At 42.7% G+C, this 18,972-nt stretch overlaps 2 protein-coding genes across 6 annotated transcripts; one reads left to right on the forward strand and one right to left on the reverse strand.

Moving 5' to 3' along the window:
- The first annotated feature begins 2,234 nt into the window (after window positions 1–2,234).
- pla1a (phospholipase A1 member A) lies at window positions 2,235–9,148 on the forward strand. Of its 3 annotated transcripts, none has more exons than XM_053877373.1 (11): window positions 2,235–2,378; window positions 3,497–3,722; window positions 4,047–4,224; window positions 4,292–4,400; window positions 4,951–5,052; window positions 5,165–5,257; window positions 5,391–5,555; window positions 5,862–5,951; window positions 7,926–8,031; window positions 8,333–8,488; window positions 8,878–9,147. In XM_053877373.1, exons 1-11 carry the CDS (start codon window positions 2,315–2,317, stop codon window positions 8,957–8,959), a joined length of 1,371 nt encoding a protein of 456 aa, XP_053733348.1. In that variant the 5' UTR covers window positions 2,235–2,314; the 3' UTR covers window positions 8,960–9,147. The 3 variants fall into 3 exon arrangements, 2 of the variants coding, with proteins under 2 accessions (XP_053733348.1, XP_053733349.1); XM_053877374.1 differs by having other exon boundaries at window positions 2,239–2,378; window positions 3,500–3,722; window positions 8,878–9,148; XR_008415955.1 differs by lacking the exon at window positions 8,878–9,147 and having other exon boundaries at window positions 7,926–8,091; window positions 8,333–8,479.
- A 56-nt stretch (window positions 9,149–9,204) lies between these two features.
- popdc2 (popeye domain containing 2) lies at window positions 9,205–18,059 on the reverse strand. Of its 3 annotated transcripts, none has more exons than XM_053878118.1 (4): window positions 16,867–18,059; window positions 12,414–12,522; window positions 11,497–11,941; window positions 9,205–10,265 (listed from the first exon to the last, which is right to left on the reverse strand). In XM_053878118.1, exons 1-4 carry the CDS (start codon window positions 17,358–17,360, stop codon window positions 10,183–10,185), a joined length of 1,131 nt encoding a protein of 376 aa, XP_053734093.1. In that variant the 5' UTR covers window positions 17,361–18,059; the 3' UTR covers window positions 9,205–10,182. The 3 variants fall into 3 exon arrangements, with proteins under 3 accessions (XP_053734093.1, XP_053734091.1, XP_053734092.1); XM_053878116.1 differs by having other exon boundaries at window positions 11,409–11,941; XM_053878117.1 differs by having other exon boundaries at window positions 11,356–11,941.
- Window positions 18,060–18,972: the final 913 nt, after the last annotated feature.

Consider the following 18,972-nt stretch of genomic DNA (forward strand, 5'->3'; position numbering starts at 1 on the left):
TAGATAGATAGATAGATAGATAGATAGATAGATAGATAGATAGATAGATAGATAGATAGATAGATAGATAGATAGATAGATAGATAGATAGATAGATAGATAGATAGATAGACAGATAGATAGATAGATAGATAGAACTCCCTATATTCATTTTCCTTCTCAAGATAAAACAATATTATCTTGTTTCTTCTTGACTGTTTTCTCCGCTTCAGAAGTAGTTCTAAGTCCACATTCCTAATTTGGGTGAAAGTGAAACCATTTAATAGCTAAGCGCGGCTTGTTACTGTGACCTAATTTCACTCAGATGGGATTATGTGTTTAATGGTATTCATACAGAAAGTAAAGTGCTTGACATTCATAATGGGATACATTTAGACGATTATTTTAATTCAACGTCATTTCCACAGTGTTATGATCTGAGGGTTGGAGAAATGAAAACCTGTTGAAATGGTGGCATTAGTGAAAATGAATATGAAAATGGTGTGAAATGGGAAGTGCGTTTTGCAAGTGTTGCTCTATCACTCAGGAACTTGTGAAAAGAGAACAACATATTTTTTAAAGGAAATGCAGAGTTTGTTTTTCTGTAGTCCACAACGTTTGTGATTGTCCTCAAAAAAACAAGCTCTTGAAGTGGCTTGTTCTGATTTGACCTCTGCGTCCACCAATGCATGTATGGTGGCCCCAAATGAGGATTACGTAAAAGAAATCGTTCATGAAGGAAAAATCAATTAAGCAATGATTGATTCGCCTGAAATAGTATAATACGCATGCTGTACACACACATGCGCCACCACTACCACCACCACCATTGTGCCATGGCAAACCAATGAGCAGCCAGTCCAGAGTCCAGCCATTTAAACAAACAGCCATTGAATACCAATGAGGTCATGGATTCACAGCCAAGAGCTCCCAACACAAATTCAGCCGCGAGGGAAAATGGGGGCTGAGAACTGGAAGCAGTAAACACCAAACAAGGATGGTGTGTTCATGTAACCTAGTGTGACTCCTCCCTTCAAATGATGGATATTCTCTGGCAATAAAGCATAATAATGGCAATAAAGACAAATATTGATCCGTTTCATCTATTAATTCACTATTTGCAACGTCTTTGAAAATCTACTGAAGTGATTGAGAAACAAGAGGATAAAGGGTCAGACCGTTTAAGCATGTTTCATCTCATGTATGTTCTAAATTGATTTCAGGTTTTACCAGTTTACACTTGTCTGTGTCAGTTTGTTATTTACAATACGTCCTTTTGAGAATATCTTTCCTTTTAACTTGTTGCTTATTTTCATTTTAAAACGGGTTTGTTACAGTAACGTCTTTTCATTCTACTGTGGACTGGGTACATGAAAGAAAGACACATGAAGCCTGAATTGAGTTGGGTTGGTGATGTCAAGAGAATCAGAATCAGAATCAGAATCAGAATCAGATTTATTGCCATGGTCAGTGGGGAGCCCACTGACTAGGAAAGTGTCTTGGAATAAAGTGCAACAAAGAACAAATAAAATAAAATAAATAGAATAACATAACAACAAGGCTGTTCACGAATTTAACAGTCTGATGGCCGAGGGGAAGAATCATAAAACTTGTGTAAAATGCCACACTCAAGAGTAATGACTGGACGTTCAGTTTTAATAAGTCCTTTTAGAAACAAAACATAATAAACCTTAAACCAGGATGGAAATTTAAATAATGAATGGACTTCTGGAGGTTCACTGTGGGAAAAGCTGACCTTAGCTTGAGATGGTGACTTGTGCTGTTCCAAATTTTCTCTCTTCTTCCTCAAACCCCCCAGAATGGTGACTTTCATTTCTGTCTACATCGGTGCTGAAGTCTCCACAACTTTCATTACCTTGACGTTGTGGATTTGACTTTGACTGATGAGAAATGCTTGGCGTCAACAACACGCTACTTATTTGCCAATAAAAAAAAACTATGAAAATTAAACTCTCCGCCTAGATTAAATAATATACAGACATCTGTTAATTTGATTTTGTGTTCGCTATATTCACTAAAAAAGCCAAACCAATGCAACAGCATTCCATATATAGAAAAGTAGAATATCGGACACGCGGAATGCACAAAACGTGCCGCAACTGACGGCGCATGCGGATGAGGCAGACCGTGATATGTAAATCGAGAGGTTGGATTATTAAAATAAGAGGAACACACGCGGCGAGCGACGCCTCCTGCTACTTTAAGAGTGGCATCGTCTCCAGCACGCAGCCGCGCGGAGAACACCCTCCACCAATCTCGGGCTGAGAGTTGTTCCAGCTGAGCGCCAGTAAACAGAGCTCGGCTCCGTCTCGCGATGGGCATGGAGCACAGAGGCATCCTCTTGTGTGTGTGGATCCTCTCCTGGTCTTTTGGAGCAGGTAATATTGTCGCGTTTGGTTTGATTGCTTTTCAGCTGAACTTTGATTTGTGTGAGAACAGAGCGCCACCTGTGTGGCTCCGTTTGACCGGTCTTGAGAGCCTGGTGTTTTTTGGCCACTTCCTTCGATTGATATTTATTTCTGGTGGGAAGAATCAGCAGTCTAACAATATGGCTGCATTTGAGTCTGAGAGAGGAGAAATTATTCATAACTACAACATGATATTGCATGCTAGACAAGATATGAGGCTTGTTAACTGGCTGGGGAATAAAACTATTTCAAAATGATAATTAACCCTTAAAACGCGACTCATAACCATAGTTTGCAAATTTAACTTTGACCATATGAAATTAAATGAAATATTTGCACCTCACACTAACTTGGTTTATTTCTAAATATGCTCCATAGATAAGATTTGTTTGTCTTTTATTGTGTTGTATTGTTTGATTTTAGACAACATGTATAGTAGTTGACACACAGGTGTAAAACTGCCCACATTGTTCAGTTCGTCGTTCCAAAATAAGCATACATAAAATAACATGGACTTCAACCTGTACATAATTTAATTTAAAAAGTCACACATATTTTTGCATCTCTGGAGACATTCTCATCTCTACTTCTATTTGGTTTCTTCGTCCTTTTGGATACTCTCCACGGGCGGTGACATCTATGATATCATCTATTATATCAAGCGGATCAACAGTCACTTTCAGCATGTTCACTAAACAAATCCAAGTATGACTGAGACAACACATCGGCCATACTTTATACAAAAGTACGCCATTCATGCCAAGCCATTCTCTAGCTTGGCCCCACTGGGGAACCCCTCCCACTCCCCGAAAAGGTCACTTACAGACACGTGAAGTCATCTGTCACACGTCATCTCATGTGTTCAGTATTGCTTCACATACAAGGTGTGTATGTCCATGTCTAATTTGTTTTTAAGTTCTTGTGTATGTTATTTTAAACTGGGTTTGTTACGCCACGTCAGCTTACACGGCTTGCGTGTTCCAGAATGAAAAAAAAAAAAAACGCCAAAATCGCTAGTTGACCCTGAACTCATCAGGTCACTTGAGTTCATCAATTTTGGGCAACATAATGGCAATTCCTTTCTGCAGCAGTTGCTGATGAGAAGCAGAGAGCTGACCCTGGCTGTGCTGAGATCAGCAACACAACGTGGCAGGAGTACCGCCGACAAGGAGCCAAGCAACAGGTCCGGTTCCTGCTGCTGACCCGGTCCAACATCGACTGCGCACAGTTCTTCGACCAAGGCTCTCTCAGTGAGACGCAAAACAGTTACTTTGACGTCTCCCGACCGACTAAAGTCATCGTGCATGGTTATAGGTGAGCTGCTCTGAACTTGAGTTCAAATGAGCCCTGAAGTGAAGTGAGAATCTTCTCCCAGCTTTCTCACAGAGCACTTCCTGTTTTCATCCTGAAGTGTCATGACTTGGCACAGGTTCCCATCAGCATGTATTTTGTGACCTTTTACTCCTCTCAGGGGGTCAGTGGAGCCCTCACGGATCTCTCTTCACCAACGATATTTTCCACTTCTCATACTGATGAATTATGATTGGTGTAGAGTGAGTAAGACCAGTGTGGTGAGTGGATGGATAGGTGACGTATCACTCTTAATCAAAAATCACCCAAATACGTACAACCTTACAGTGCGCTGGGCAACAGGCCTTCCTGGGTGAAAGAGCTGGCAAAGACCCTGCTCCGGGTCCAGGATGTGAACGTGCTGGTGGTGGACTGGATCTATATTTCCTCCTACGCCTACAACCTGGTGGTGGAGAATTATAAAGAGGTGTCCCTGCAGATCTCCGTCCTTATCAACCAGCTGCAGGTGAGACGAGTGCTGGGCTTGTTTGGAAACAGCGGTGTGAGCTATCACTTTTTGTTCTGCTGCACAGAAACATGGTTGCGAGTTAAAGTCCTTCCACTTCATCTGTATCAGCCTGGGATCCCACGTGGCTGGATTTGTGGGAACACTCTTTGAAGGGAAGATTGGAAAAATCACAGGTGCAAGCACAATTCATTTAATATTTTATTTCACTCACTTTTTAAGCAGTTGCTTTTTCTCTCCAAGACCTTTATTGTCTGTTGCAATTTTAACATGCATTTCTGAAGCAATGAAGGTTGAACCAGTCTTAGTCTTGCTACTAATTCCTAGAGGTGTTCCAACTTTTCTCCATGACTTGCGACCGCCTCAGCCAAAAGTACCAAAAACATTTTGGTCTGCAGCTTCCACAGATAAATAGTTTTAATAGATGACGGGAGCGGGATGTGGTATTGTCCCTATATATTCCCTATATGGCCTTGATCTGTCCATGGTCTCTCCAGCTGAAGCTCTATGTAGCTCTGCAGCAAAAATAAGACAGCAGTTGGGAAAATGAAGGAACAGAATACAAATGAGGGCCATTTATATGACTCGGCCTTTGATCTCCAGAGAACTGCAGCGAGACTACTGTGGTCAGTGGAAACTGTGTTGAGTGACTCAACCAACTCCAGCGCTGATGAACAAACATTTGCCACGTTGTTTGACTTGTGTTCTCTCTTCCCGACGGTCCAGCTCTGGACCCTGCTGGACCCATGTTTAAAGGGACAGACATTTACGACCGACTGGACCCGTCTGATGCTCAGTTTGTTGAGGCCATCCACACGGATACCGACTGTACGTTTGTGATAAAACTCTCATCTTGTTTCTAACCTTAATGGAGTTACGAGAACAAAGTTCACAACACCACTAAGTTACATGTCTAGTAAAAAGTGTTGTTCTGGTTCAGATTTTGGGATTTCTATACCTGTGGGTCATGTGGATTTTTTCCTGAACGGTGGGAAAGATCAGACAGGATGTTCTCGCTCGCATTTTTCATCATGTAAGTGTCTGCAGTTTTCTTTAAACATATTTAAATGTGAAACATATTTGATCTGATCACTCCAGACCCCTCTGTTGGCAGACGGAGTGGAATTTGATGAACACATTATTGCTGACGCTGCATTTTTCTTTAGTGTCCGGCTACGTGTTGTGTGACCACATGAGGGCGCTGTACGTCTACATGAGTTCCCTTGAAGGGTCTTGCCAGTTGCAGGGCATCCCGTGCTCCAGCTATGAGGACTTCCTGGATGGACTCTGTGTGGACTGTGACGACTTTAAGGGCAAATGTCCAACGATAGGTGAGAACTGATGCCGCCACTGTTTTCTGACTTCCTCACAGGGCGAAGTAAAGGGCGTCTATTGTCACTGTGTGTGGGATCGACTGCATCATTTATTGAGAGACGTTTGAGTTAAAGTTATAACTGAATTCAAACGTGCGCTGCTGTGTATCATCGTCACCTGGAGGCTTCAAGCTGCACTCACACATTGGGTCACTCCTGCGAGTCCAACAGCTTCGTATCAGTTCCACCTCTGACACGCACAGATAAGCAGTCCTCCCACACCACACGACAGCACTTGAGCTGATGCTGCTGTGTCATTCTCAGGTCCATCTGAAAACTCTGGAATCGTTGTTTCACCCATTCCTAAAGAGCAAAAGCTGTTTCTGTTAACCACGTCTCAGCCTCCATATTGTGGTGAGTTCTGGATCCAAAAGGCTGTTTTTACTATTTTCGGGGAGATGAGGTTTCATGAAACAGTGTTGCAGGGTTGATGAATTAGTGTACCAATTTTCAGTGATGTACAGTTTTGTTGAGTTACTCGGTCAGATCCAAACATTATACTGCAGACAGTGCCATCTGGTGGCCTCTGAAAATTAGTACACTGTTTCATGATACCTCACCTACCCATCGCTACTATATGGGATGCTTGAGGGGACGTTCTGGCCTTCATCCAGCCAACTAATGGATATGCATTTGAACCAAGTGGTCATAAAATGCAATTCAGTTAACCAGTATAAACTGTATTGCGAAGGGTACATGGGCACTTTTCCCACAGTCTCAATGAATGTATTCTGATCGGAGCTTAAAGCTTCCCTGATGCGCAAAGCTACAATCCGATTCAGATATGGGCTCATGTTTATGTTAGTGCTTGTCTAATAGTATATGAGTATTAGTATGTAGTTTTATACAGATACTCCATTTCCTCTGTCCATCCATAAACAAACCACTATCTATAATCTCTCAGAAAAGAACATCACATAGTTCCATTTATTCTCGTCTGTAGTTTGTTTAACACTATGATAGAAAAACTAATGCTCACTCCATTTGGAGAGTGGAAATATGTCTTAATCTTTTAAACGCTGAGTCAAAGTCCGTGTCAAAAAAGATTCACACAGATCAGCCATTCATCAGGGTAGAATCTCAGCGACCCGAGCAGACATGGCCCAAATGTGCCCCTTTAAATTTATGCATCCATCATGAGGTCAGAACAAAAATTTTACCTTTTGAATTCAAAATAACTCTTTATTTTTATATTCCAATTAATATTGATTTTTTTTTTCTTACGCCGTTGACAGATATATGACTTTTACTACAGGTATTAATTACTTATCCCTGAACTAAAGGACATTTATTAGACCAGTGAGGGAGTGGTGAGGTGTGCTGCTGGAGTGATGGAGGGCTCCAAGGCGAGAGAAGGGGTTCATCATGGATCAGCTGTCAGCCCTGTGTTGTTTGCTATTGTTATGGACAGAGAGTAAAGGAGGTGAAGAGGAAAGTGCTGGCAGGGTGGAAGCTGACTGGCTTGTGTGATCTGTGAAAGAAGAGTAGCAGCTAGAGTGAAAAGGAAGCTCTTCAGTGAGGCCTTCCACGTTGTATGGGCTAGAGACTCGAGCTCTGACTCAAGGACATGGAGCAGAGTTAAAAGAGTTAGTTGAAGATGCTCAGGCTTCCATTGGGAGTGACTTGGAAGAACAAGATCAGTATATCAGTGGGGCTTGCGGAGAGACAAAGATAAGTAGGAGAGGGGAGGCAGGGAACATGTTGGACGTGTGGAACATGTGCTGAGGTAATGAAGAAGAGGAAAACAAACATTCAGGTTCATGGATGTGAGGGAGGAGAATGTGAAGAGGAGAGGTGTGACAAGAGAGGATGTTCAACCCCTGACGGGAAAATGTAAGCAAAAGTAAGATGTGAAGATGCTTCACAGTTTTTGCATGTTTTATCCATAATTCAGTTGATTTTCCAATATTTATGCTTCTACTTTAATCAAAATGTAGATGACATGGGGAAAAATATATACAGTATATGATCAAAATGATTTTCCCAATTTTCTCTGGTATTTCAGTGACCACATTTCCAACCCTTTTCCATCTGTCCGTCTGCCTTTTGGTTTAAAAGGCTCTTGCCAACACTTGATGTGCCCCCCTCCCAACCTCAAGGAATTGTTTATGAAGTGGTGCGCCACTTTGATTGCGTACTTTATTGAAAGAACCATCGCCATAAGAGAGTGTTCAGTCTAAACTGACAAGCTGATGGGTGCAGTTAGCAGGATGAATGAGCTGAGTAGAAAACCAAAGCTGTATTTGGGTGCTTAGTCTCACTGGCTTCAAGTAAAGCTTCATCTATTACAATAGAGGACAGACTCTGACAGTGCAATCTTCTGTTCAGCCTATCATATCCTGCTGGTGCTGGAGGTTTCTGCTCTCAGTAAGAGTGCAGAAGTGGAGGTTTCACTGACGACGGCCAACCAGGAGACGCAGAAGAGGATTCGGATGTAAGCATCTGACAGAGAACTTCATGAACTTCATAGTGCCACTATCCATCGTGATATTATGTATGTCAGGGGTCTCATACTGGTCCTCATGGTAGAATATATTTTTTTAATGTGTTATAATTTTGTAATAAAATGTGGATTGGAGTTCATTTACTTACTACTTATTCAGATTTTGTAAACCACAAAAAATATGTATATATTGTAATTTTGTACTTCTAATTCAGTCACGCCATTCACACTTTATGATGCTTATATTCTTCCCTCTGTGTTTACAATATTTCGTCGCCCGTGTGTTCTTCAGGCAGACAGACACGACCGTGTACAGGATGGTTCTAGCTCACCCAGTTGCTCTGTGTGAGATCAACTCCATTGAGATGAAGAACACTGGCTCACGCTTCTACAGACAAGCTGATATCCACGTCAAGTCTGTTTGTGCATCCGAGTTCCCGTCTGTCAGGTATTCAAGCACCAAGAATCTTCTACTTTTTAGTTCATGTCTGGAGAAATTTGGACATAATTCATGCCAGAACAGATTTTTCCAAATAAATTACCGGTTGTAATCTGAATGATCAATGCGTTCTACCCTCCGCAGACGCTAGGCGCACATAGAACTACATGAGTTATTGAATTTTCTTCCAGAAACAAATACCTGGCATCACAAAACATATCTGGTTTCTATCTAAGTAAAACATTCAAGTTCATTCAAGTGTCATTAAATTGACTGACTACAGATCTCATTTGCAGATCAGCAACGCAGCGCTAGCATGAAAACTTTACATTAAAAAGTCATTAAATGTATTCATTTGAGGTGATGGAACAACAATACAAAGCGTTTCTTCATTTCAGGCAGGAGCAGCCGATCTGTGTGAACAACTTCAACGTCCGGCGTGGAGTGCAGTGGTCACATGACTTTGTGCTGGTGTGCTAACAAAGGATGCTAGCGCAACAGAAACAAATAGAATTCACATTCAAACAACACATTTCTACATCATGAAGAATTACTGTTTCTTTCCAGTCTAACTATTTATATTTAAATGGGGGAAATATGAATTAAGCAATGCATTAATTATTCATTCAACGGTAACAGGAATTTTGGCTTTGTTTTTTTGTTTCAATAAAAAGCTTCAAACCAATTTTTAAATCCAACTTTTTATTGAATAAAATGAGCTGTCACATACTACACCACGTTTATTCCAAGTTCACCATGCGTTTGGCACGAGTCAGTGTGCTCTCTTGAATGGAGCAGGAAAAAGAAGCATGCTTCACTTTCACTGGACACTTTGGAGGAAACTTGGCCCCATGAAAGATCTATTTCTAAAGAAATTAATGAACATATTTGCACAAATAATTACAAAAAGGGAGCTTGGTGTGGCACTCGATTGCTTTTGTGACAAACCAAAACGCAAACACGACTATTATACTACTATAATCTACTACTTTTGCTGGTGCTTGTTTACCCCTGTGAGATGCAACATTATGACCTCTTCTCTAGTATTGTACCCCTTTTGAGGCATGGACTGCATTTTTTCAGCTCCAAATATTAATTTGGGGGTGGCTTTTTACGATGGCATTGGACCCCATTGGAGCACTGTGGTCTTTCAATAGAATAGATGATGAATTTCAAGTTGGTAGCAGGATTGTGTATTTGTCCTGTCTGGGAAGATTGGTCTCTTGAACAACTCTGCCAAAACTGCAAATCTTGTTCTCACACCTGTTTATTATTACTATTAAAATGACAATAATTATTACAAATGGAGCAACCTCATGACGTGACACTTACGTACCATTTGGAACAAGAGGTCTGTTTCTGTTTGGGGATGTGAATGCCTATACTGTCCAAAATATCAATGAAAATATGTCCCACAATTTGTCTTTCCTCAAAATGAGTGCACATGTGGATCCAATAGAAAGAAATTCAAGCTCAACATGGCTCTTCATTGCTATGATATAATTTTTTTTTTAAATGTAATACAATATCATACAAACAAAAGTGTAAATCATAGTATCAGACTGTTGGCTCTCATTTCTTTTCTTGACTAAGAGAGTGATGTGAAAGCAACATGGAGAGTGAGGAGGTGACCGAGACATTACAGGTGTCAAGTAACGCCTTCGTACTGATAAAGTAAATGACATTTCCAGGAGCAGCAGTTTTCACAGTTTGGGAGTGTCTGTGGGGGCCAGAGGCGCTCGGCCTCTCTTGAATCGGGGTGCCAGGTTTTCCTCACTGCCCCCTCCTGAGGACGGAAGCACAGATGCTGGATTAGGACTCTCAGAACCACAGCAGTGTCTCACAAAAAGGGCTGCAATGGAAGTTCAAATGCAAAAAAAAAACGAAATGTGTTTTAAACCCCAATACAACACAAACAAGCACATGCAGGACCAAACTAATGAAACCAGAATCGTCACAAACACATTTGTCAGTGTTGTTAGGATGGCGGTGTATCGTCTGGATTTCTTTCAAGGAAGAAATGCTTTTAAATAAATTAAAATATATTTTCTGCAGTATTTATACAGTATTTCCTTCATATGCCACCAGGTGATTTCCACCCATGCACCCATCATTCTTCCTGACATTAAGGCACAGGTTATATCTAGCTCCTCCAAATATGGAGGCGTGTTTGGAAAACCAAACCCGTTTGAGAATTTTTGATGTCAATTTTCTCTCAAGTAGTAGCCACTTCTGAAGATGTTTTACCTGACATTTAGTTAACATCGACTGTGACACCCTTCACGTGTAAACAAGATGCAAACACTGAGTGTATTAATGCATCCAGCAACCCCGTGATAGCAGCTGCAGTTTTATGAGCATCTGTTTAGAGTGAAGGCTTCCGATGAAGAGCTTGTTCTATTATTAAACCAAAAGCTTGGCACTGCTTACTCGGACATGCCATGGATGTCTGAACTCAACTCTTCATTAGATAATAACACGACTGCTACCCAATGACACGCAAGGCTTATCAAGCAATAACTGTTCCTACTTGAGTCAGCGACAGTGATTTTAGTTTTCAGCTTCTGCGACACAGCTGACAGCAGTTTTCTTGAGGCCCCAGCTCATCCGTCTCCTCTATGTCCACCCATCTTCATCATCCTCTCAAGTCACGCTTACCCTCTTTACTCCTCCATTACTGCATTCTGCAGACCTCAATGGTTGTCTCCCTTTCACCTGCATCTCCATCTCCAACATTCAGTCTCCCTAACTTTGTCTCTGGGAGAGTAAGTTCTAATGGAACATGTTTAGTTGCTCTCTGAACATCCAGGTTAGCAGGAGTTGTGCACTGCAAGCCTCATGCAAACCCAGTGCCCCCACCTCCCTGTAGTACTTACATGTAGCTTAAGTGGTGACCCTGTGTGTTAGCTCCAGCCCCCTGCCCCTCTACCTCAAATAGCTCATCTCAGTGCCATAATCCATTAGAGAGCCAGCCACATCAGCAAAGTCCTCCAGGACCAGGCTGGTAGAGTCCTCACCAGAGGGCAGCTCCGGGTCTGACAGTCGAGGTGAGCGGTAGGGTTCATACGAAGGCACGTCGGTGTTGTCCGCGGAGGTCTTTCTTGGTCCCTGCTGGTAAGGCTGGAAAGGAGGGTGCTGGTCCGGGTTGATGGTCTCGTAGGCTGGGGCTTGGTCATCTTTGTACTGTTGTTGGGGGTCCTTGGCGATGAAGCCGTCATTGCCCCCCTCGCTGCCCTGCGATGGAGGCGCCAGCACGTGGTACAAGCTAGGTAGACGGATGTCGAGCAGGATCCCGCTCTTGATGTAGAGCTTGTTGTTGAGATTGTAGAGCTTCTCAGCGATGTCGTAGCCCAGCATGACGGAGAACAGACGGGCGATGTAGCGCTCTTTTGACATGAGCATGAAGAGACGGCGCCTCCGCCATGAGACATAACGCGAGTCTTCTTCTGCAGTCAGTGTCACCTGGAGAGGACAGGGAGGGTGGTGACTCATAGTACAGTAGTAGTACATGTTAGATAACAAAAGAACACTGTTTTTTGTTCCTATGGCTGACAACCGAACCACATTTTGTCCTTTGCTGCAAATCCTGATGCTGTGAGCACCTGGTCAGGTGAAAAAATATGGTGGATGGGATTTGGTTTAAGCCATTGGGTGGCGCTATATAGATCAAGCAACGCCTAGCATGAGGTAGCGCCTGCTGTATGTAATAATATGCAACTCTCAACATCGGACAGAAAAGTCAACTCGGCGATGGTGGACGCCTGAGGAGTTTTTGATCAACTTCATTCAGCAGCTGGACGATGAGACTGTGAGAACAACAGGAGGTTGTGCTGAGTAAGAGAAAGCTGCAGGGCTCAGGCTGAAGGTCAGGCTGCACTTTCATCTTTAAATCCAGCCCGTCCTCTGAGCCTGCTCAAAAGCGACACTGGCGTACCTGAAACTTTCCCTCCTCGTTGGGCCTGAGAGACTCCCACTCTGGAGAGTCCAGGAACTGATGGCGGTGGATGTAGTGCAGGAACTGACCCTCCAAAGACACGTTGATCCTGACATGAAGAGAGGGACGGAAGGTGGAAAGAGACACAGGGATTAGTGGGTGATAATGATGGCCTGGAGAAAGCTAGAGGATATTTGGAGAGCTGAGTCCAAGACTTTGTATCCGCATAATTATCTCTGCAGGGCAGATAGAGACACGGAACAGTGCAGAGGTCGTTCCACTGTAAACACACAGGGTTCCTAGATGAACGCTGCATTTTCTCCTTCACTTTCGCCTTTGAGTGAAGGTCAAAAACTTTCACAGGCTGATATAATCCAGCTCACCATGAAACATCTACACTGTGACATTCTCTCTTAACTTCAGACTTCAATCATAATATAATTGCATAAACGAAGACACCAGATGAATCGGTCTAGTGTCCTTCGCAGCTCTGGCTCCTGAATGGAGCACTGGGTCTGTCGCCAAGACAAAGATTTGACGACAGTGTTTTCAAACACAGCAGTACATGAGCCTGCTTGTGACTCCGAGGGGGAGAAAGAACCGATCGAAACATGAGTCGCCGCCATTATGTCTGAAAAAGTTCCAAAAAATCAACTTTGTCGTCTTGAACCACAATGAACAGAGTAAGACGGAAGAAACCATTGGTTGCACAGAGGAAACACACAGAGAAAACAGATGGTTAAATATAATAAATTCATTCGATAACAAAATGAGAAAATGGAGGCAAGGATGGCGGAACTGACTGGTCAAGTCCAAAGCCAACAACAGGAAGTGGTCAAGCAGAAAAAGTCAGAGAAGAAACAAAGGAGGGATATGACAAAATTAAGGCGGGAATTAAAGAACTGGATTCTCAGAACAAGAAACAATGACAGTTGTAGGTGAAAGCAATGCGTCCACATACAGTAAGCACAGTCAATGCAGACAAAATTAAATGAAGAACCTCAGAATCAGCTAAGGCTGAGGAGAGAATCACCCACTTGGAAGCCAACACCAGAGCCAAGAGTAAGGGACAAGGAACGTGGGACGGGGGGCGTGGAAGCTGATAATCTCAAGATCGAGGAATTTGTTACTGACTCTGCACAGCGGATAAGATGACCCATTGCGGTAGCCATTTGTGAAATTCCAGCAAGAAGTAAGGAAACTAAAGGCTCTCAGGGCAGCAGGGCAGGCTACAAACGTCTGTGTCAGTGATCAGACCAGGATCACTTTCGACCTTGACTACCCACTAGGGGCCTCTACTGTATGGCTTGAAAGGGTGACATCACAATGCATTGTGGACTAGTGGGTGAACTGCAATGTGCGTTTACAACACAGTCACAGCTCTCTGTGCTGTTCATTTGTTTAAGTCGGACCGAAAACATGGTTTTGGCGATTTGCGATAAGCATATGTGGATCAAGGCAACAAATACATGCTCACATACGGGAGATTCATTTTGAGTTTATGGGATGTTTTAATCAGAGATTCAAAACATGTGTTGCGCTGTTTCATAAGATGCATCAATCCAAACAGAGCCATCACTCATTCATTTTTGGTTTACTTCGTAGTTCACCTCAAATTGATTTTTCAAGGTACAGGGTCTTTGAATGTGGATCCACTTTGAACGGGGATGGTCTGTTGATTATTTCATTGCACTGGATTATTATAAGGGAATGTAAGCAAAGGCAATTGACCATTAGCATGGCGACTAAGACCCACAATGCATTACAAAATTACCTATAAAGACAGATTGACGTGGCAATGAGGGAAAATCCTGGAAATGAAGGCAGAGGCAAGTATTATCTTCCATGCCAAGCTGAGAGGTCAGTTCTAAGGTGGTGATATGGGACTCTACCAAACCCCAGACGGCATTGTCATGGTTTGGGTCTTCCCTGGCGTAAAAAAATAAAGACATGACGAGACAATTCGGGGAGAAAGGACTGCTCTCAACAAGAGAAAAGCCAGTCTCCACACCTGGAGACATGACCATCACCATACGTCTCTGTTTTTGGAAAAAAATCCCATTCAGCTCTAACTCTACGCGCCATAGGTGCCAGTGCCAGGTACACCCGGGAACAGCAGCCACTAGTGGTCGGGAGCAGCGTGCAGCAAACCAGACTGTTACAGCATGTCAGGCCCAATGCTGCAATGCCAATGGAAACAAGAATGAGGAGTAATGAATGAGAGTTACACTTTCAGGAATCATCTGAGGTCAACAATTAATGGACAGCAAAGTGTAATGTCGAGGTCAAAAAGATGAATGATTCACTCACTTTCCTAAAGTGATTAGTACATATGATCTTGCTCTGTCTAACAATCTTGACTTAAGCTTATTTACAGGGAATCAAAATGGACTTCATTAAGAAACATCTAAACCAGTCTGGGAAAAGAAAAGACATGAAAAAAGGGCAAGAAATGATAAGAATTTTTCTTCTCTCTGCTCCTTTTTGATCCCTCGAATCAAGTTCAGATGGAACAGTTGCTGTTGATGTGGGGGCTGAGAGGGAGAGAGACGAGGTCCATCTAAATATACATCTCTAATATGTCAGTCATAATCTACTAACACAAACTTAAGTACTGGTACTGTGTTGTGTATCGTCACCTGAGAGGAAGCGCTGATACAAATATAGATATAGATATAGATATAGATAAAAATATAAAAATGATAAAAAATTGATTTAAACCAAATTGTGTACTCATTCAGAACTCTGGTAAAGAGAAGTGACACACCAAAGGAGACAGCGACGCAAACAGCAAAGCTGACTTGATCACTTTCAATATTAACATCTCTTGTGAGTCTGCTCCCCACAATGTGACAAAGTGGCCCACTATACTCAAATTTGCATTTGGGAATTGAGAATCAGCTGCTGATTTGATTCAGTTGACCTATAACGTTTTCAAAGAGAGGAAGCATCTCATTAATCAGCACAGTTTGTGTAAGACACATAAAGCACATTGTATGCATGTTTAAGATGACGCAGACCAAAACCCCAACGTTTTTACATTTTCACATTGTGGATCCCAAAAAGAGGAAAACTCTCGATGTACTAACATGTCAAAATGGCAGAAAAAAAGGACGACCTATTTAAAATCAAGATGCTAATATTTCAGACGACTCATTCTCACTAAAGAGGCAAATAGCAAGTATTTTCAAATGGAACTCTGTTCACAGAGGTCAGTCATGTTGCATGTTGACGCATAAGGGGTTCACGAGCACAAAATCGCCTTCATGGCGTCCATTGACACTACTGGAAGCACATCTCATAGAAAGATGGACGTCAGGTTCTGCCCTTCTCCTTTCAGAACGTTAGGCAGGAGTGGACAGATTTCAGTCCAAAGAAACTTTATGCAAGGCAGAAGGCGTCAGTGTCAACGGTGGATACGTTTTGGGGGTGACAAGGTGCATTGAGTGGGAAATCCATTTGGTCTATCCTTTGACAACGTTTGACAACATATTTACTTGTCTCAATGTTGAAATTCTAGAGTGGGTTATGGAAAAGCCCTTTACAGAAACTAAGGAACCACACTAACCCGACTGGGTCGCGCGGAGGATCAAATGACTGGGACAATCGTGTTTTTTTTTTTGTTTTTTTTTTGGCCAGGGGTCACTCTGCTGCTGCCCAATGACAAAGGTATCATTGAACAAGTCTCATATACTGTAGGCAGTCACGCTGGTGAGTCACCGACCAAAATACCGTGTTTACAAATTCTCTCTCATGTCGGCTACAGTCGGATTGTGCTCCGAGAATGTTTGGATGAGAAGACCATATTTCCAGATGTGTTCACAAAGGTCCAACATTAACCACCGTGAAATTGGTCTAGGGAAATTGATAAAAGAATCAGTCACTGGAGTATGTATACATTATTAAATACTGCACTGTATGAATAGGTAAATACTGTATGTTCCTTTGAATCATCAGACCAGTTGAAGAGTGCTCATAGCAAAAAACTCAGTCGAGTCTGGGCTCCATAAAGAAACTCTATATAGTAGATCTAAATTACCTCAAAGTAAATAAATTGTCCCAACAAGCTAAACTTCAATCAGCACGGCCACCTTTGTTCAAACTCTGTCATTGCAAATTCAGAAATGGCCTGTGTTCATGATTTAATAGCATATCTTTTTCTGTGCGTTTTCATTAAATTATTGTGCCTGGAACGTTGGGGGAAACTGAATTTCTATTCTCTGTGTGTTCTCACTTGTGAACTAGTACAAAAACTTTGCCCCAGACCTATGCTTATGACGTGACCAATCCAACTTGTGACCCCATTTTCAATGTGAAAACGTAATTTTAATTCATGATCAATGACTATGCCATCACTCCAATCCTGTCATTTCAGACCGAATTTGTTTAAAGTTTGGTCAAAGTCAGTTTTAGAACATTGTGGAGGACTAGACACACAACACAGAGTTCCCACCTCCCAGACAGCAGAAAGGAGAGCTGGTCGATTGGGGTCTTGCCCTCCACTGCATACGTCTCCCCGGCCTTCATCTCCACCACCTTGTTCTCAAAAGCACCTGCAATCTCCTTGAAGACATGCACTGGCACGCCTAGTGGGAGGTAAACCGCCTGGTAGAGGGACGTCAGCTCCTCGCTCGGTAGCCCCTCTTGGTGGAGCCGGTACAGAAGGTGGCAGATCTGAAGCAAACAAACCACCAACAGCAGCAAGTTCCAGGTGACCACGTCCAGACCGCACATCGTCAGCCAGCCCCACATGGCCAAACACAGGAAGGATGGGGCAAGAAAGCCAAAAATGAAGAGGCAGCCATAGGCCCCACTGCCCCCCATGTAGCCCAGGAACAAGATCGAGTTGCCCAATTGATAGATGGCCCCTTCCGTGTTGTTGGTCCAGCCATCGCAGACAGGACTGGAGAGCAAGTTGTCAAACATAGTCGAGTTCTCTGCGCTCATTTTGGCAAATCCTCTGAAGCCTTTTGAGAGAATAAAAACAGCCTTTTAAATCCAATGGTTCCAACGAAGCAATTTGGACCAAATACAAGTAGCTCAAGGATTTGGGAGAATCTTTGTTCCCAAAAAACTGCCAAGAAGCAAAGAGTTTGGCGTTGTCATGAAGTCAGAGAGGACTTTTCCTCTCACTGCATGTCCTCTCTGCTGTCCCCTCTCACGCCGGCCAGCACTGAAGGGCCAACAGCTGGACAGGGCTCAGGGACAGGAAGGAGGGGGCTGAGATAGAGCCCTAGAAGGATAACCATGTTTGGAATTGAAACCCAAGGAGCAGAGAGTGGCAGACAGAACACAGGCCTGATACTTAACATAACAGAGGGACAGAACGAGGCAGGAAGTGGGAGGGAGGAGATTCATCATAGCAAATATCTTCATGAGAATTTGCCTCACACTTTCAAGTCCTCACGACTTCTGCGCAGTTCTTTCTGAAGGCAAGTGCATCCCCCCCATCTGAATGTATTTAGGGACACAGAAAGGAGTGGTGTGACACCGCAGGTCAGATTTCAGGTACGAGCAGCCAACACTGTATGTGACCACCACGGCAGGAATTTCACAGGAGTCGGAGTCGTAGTAAACACTGGAGCGGATAAAACAGTCCTCGGACCTTTACATTCAGCACATATTTTTTTAAACCTGACGACACAAAGAAATGTTGAATGAACTGTCAGAGGGCAGAGTTCGAACATTATTCAGACTCTTTTTGATGTTTAAATTCCATCCATTTCTTGCCTGGATTGGCCATTCTTTCTCAATGTGTTCAATTGTGTGATTCCATACTTAATCCACTGTCCAAATGTGTAATTCAGAAGATTCAGGATGAAGAGTTTGACACGCTATCTACAGAAACAGAGTCCCTTCTCAACTTCCCATTTCCTTATGTTCGTAAATCATAATTCTAACGTAAACTGGTGGATGAATAACCAATAAAGCTTTGGATTTCCCTTCCCTGTACATCACTGTTCTCATGTGAAGTGATATCTACTTTTCTAGTTTAAAAACAGCATCGGTGCCAGTTAAAATACTTTAAAAAAATAAAACAGGATGTGTGGGCATTAACAGGTCTGAAAGTTCACGGACACACCTTAACATTTCATGTGTTAGTGTCAGTCGTGCCAGAGGTGGGTTGAAGGTCAGGTCAGTTTCAGGTAAAAAGCAACCGTCAAACCCTACAATGGGTTGGTTTTACCTCAAACATTTCTTCACCTATCCCTTAAAAAAAAAAAAAAAAAAAACCTCAAGAACACCTGACCATTCAGGTGTCTGAAGATTGCCATTTTCAGTTGAAACCTAGTCATTCGCAAAAAAAAAAAAAAAAAAAAAAAAAAAAAAAAAGTTGGGGCAGGTTTGTTTCCAAGTATGAGCTGATCAGTTAAGTGACAGTCGACACCTGCTTTGTCAACCTACATGTGCAGGCACCCACTGAGGACCAGTTTGAGACTCCTAGTTTAAATCTTTGGTGTTCCAGAGACCAGCCAAACTCAACAATTCAGATATCTGCAGCCTCTTTCAAGAGTTATTCAAGGCATACGGCATACCAGGAACAACTGACACTAGGAGA

The sequence above is a fragment of the Synchiropus splendidus genome, chromosome 10 (assembly GCF_027744825.2).
Source record: "Synchiropus splendidus isolate RoL2022-P1 chromosome 10, RoL_Sspl_1.0, whole genome shotgun sequence".
NCBI classification, from domain to species: domain Eukaryota; kingdom Metazoa; phylum Chordata; class Actinopteri; order Syngnathiformes; family Callionymidae; genus Synchiropus; species Synchiropus splendidus.

Bases quoted from the DNA above. Each gene is read 5' to 3' on its own strand.
- pla1a (XM_053877373.1), top strand. From the start codon at position 2,315: ATGGGCATGGAGCACAGAGGCATCCTCTTGTGTGTGTGGATCCTCTCC. The intron at 3,723-4,046 runs GTGAGCTGCTCT...ACAACCTTACAG, and splicing joins GTCATCGTGCATGGTTATAG to TGCGCTGGGCAACAGGCCTT. The intron at 5,556-5,861 runs GTGAGAACTGAT...TGTCATTCTCAG, and splicing joins GGGCAAATGTCCAACGATAG to GTCCATCTGAAAACTCTGGA.
- popdc2 (XM_053878116.1), bottom strand. From the start codon at position 17,360: ATGAGCGCAGAGAACTCGACTATGTTTGACAACTTGCTCTCCAGTCCT. The intron at 12,523-16,866 runs GTGGGAACTCTG...TCTTCATGTCAG, and splicing joins TCCTTTCTGCTGTCTGGGAG to GATCAACGTGTCTTTGGAGG. The intron at 11,942-12,413 runs GTACGCCAGTGT...TGTCCTCTCCAG, and splicing joins ACGAGGAGGGAAAGTTTCAG to GTGACACTGACTGCAGAAGA.